This window comes from Arachis ipaensis, chromosome B08 (genome assembly GCF_000816755.2).
Source record: "Arachis ipaensis cultivar K30076 chromosome B08, Araip1.1, whole genome shotgun sequence".
NCBI classification, from domain to species: Eukaryota; Viridiplantae; Streptophyta; class Magnoliopsida; order Fabales; family Fabaceae; genus Arachis; species Arachis ipaensis.
The window spans coordinates 44,148-45,757 of NC_029792.2; the positions used below are offsets into that span (position 1 = coordinate 44,148).

The window sequence follows — 1,610 nt, forward strand, 5'->3', positions numbered from 1 at the left end:
GCATTCCAAAAAGCTCACCAGCAATCCTTGTAAATCTATTGATGATATTTCCAGCATTGAATATTGCAAGAAGAAATAACAAGAGAGCAGTCCAAACACAAACCCTGAGATAGTGAAAAGATTTTGGTTATAACAACAAGTATATAAAATATTAAACTTTGGAATAATGCATGGAAATTAATCTTTACTTACCATCCTGCCCAAGCCAAAAAGAGTTCTTGTCCCAAACCATCTCTATCTTTAGCAAAGTTGTATAAATATGTATACATGATGATGGTTGGCTCAGCAACACCAAGTATAAGCAGAGGTTGACCACCAAATACTGAGTGTATGAATCCACATATGGCAGTAGAAGCCAGTGTTTCCACTGTACTCAAACTTCCATCTACATTCAAATTAAACTTGATTACAAATTTGCATATCTTGTATGGTGTATAATTAAATAAGAGACATGCATGCAGAGGAAGAAGATGAAGTAGGTACCTGTGTCTCTACTTATTTGCTCCCCAAATGCAATAACAGGAAGTGCAGAAGCAAAGAAAATATAGGTAGTTGGAGCCAAGATCCTGAAGTTAATCAAAATAAAAAGCAAAGTGGTCAATAACTACATAGTTATTTATTCATAATTTTCTGAAAAGATAACTAAAAAATCAACTTGCCCGAATCCTGAGTGTGTAGCAGAAGACCAATCTTGTTTATAGTGAAAAGATCTTGCACGAATGTCTTTTACAACACCCTTGAAAGGTGATTTTAAGCTCTCCATTGCTTCAAGTTTGGTTATGGTTAGTGACATACATGCATGCATGGGTAGTGATGGTTGGAAAATATATCTATATAGTATATATAATCTTGATTGTCTCTCTTGTTTAGAGAGAACACTGCAATGAATAGATAGATAGATATAAGAACATACCAGAAGAGATAGATAGATTGGTCTGATAAAAATAATCTCTCTATCTGTGTTCACCTTCTTCTTCTTCTACACCAACATTGACCAACCAAGAAGCCGGTTTAGTTGGTTATATAGGTGTGTTTTCTCTTGTTTTTTTGCCTATCCTAATTAATATATATATAAGATTGACTAAGCAGGAATTATTTAATTAATTCAGCATGATTAAGTTAAACTATGAATTAGACTAACAATAAGTTATGGGTCATACTAATTAATCTAATGCTTAAGGGTGCTTGAGACCCCACTTGGTTTTATGAGGTGTATGAATTCTTCTGTTGTTGGCAGTGGCAAAACCAGAAAAATAGGTATGGGGACCAAAAGAATTTGTATTTGGCATGACATGAATATTTTGTTGTTTAAGAAAAAGTTTATTTTTGAACCATGTACATGTATTTGTGTGTGAATACCAGTTTGTGATATTAAGGTAAGAGGACTATTATTGCAGTTTTCTTTTCTCTGTTTTAGAAACATGACAATACATACATATAAAATCATTGTAAAATTCTGACAAAGATTAATGTATTTCTTAATATAAGTTTTATAGAGAATCTATATATTTGGAAAATAAGGTACATTTAACAAGGTACATTTAATATGTACTGATATAAATTTTTTAGAGAATCTATATGTTTGCTTATTCGAGAGGCATTTAATTTGT

The 1,610-nt window shown here is 32.0% G+C and overlaps 1 protein-coding gene across 1 annotated transcript in view; it reads right to left on the reverse strand.

Annotated features, from left to right (window-relative positions):
• Window positions 1-571, reverse strand: part of LOC107610327 (boron transporter 4-like) — a 3,142-nt gene extending 2,571 nt beyond the window's left edge. The window contains exons 1-3 of the mRNA XM_021108429.1: window positions 484-571; window positions 193-385; window positions 1-104 (exon numbers count right to left, since the gene is read on the reverse strand). Of these exons, the coding sequence (XP_020964088.1) occupies window positions 1-104; window positions 193-232 (144 nt within the window). The 5' untranslated portion in view covers window positions 233-385; window positions 484-571. The remainder of the gene's footprint in view (window positions 105-192; window positions 386-483) is intronic.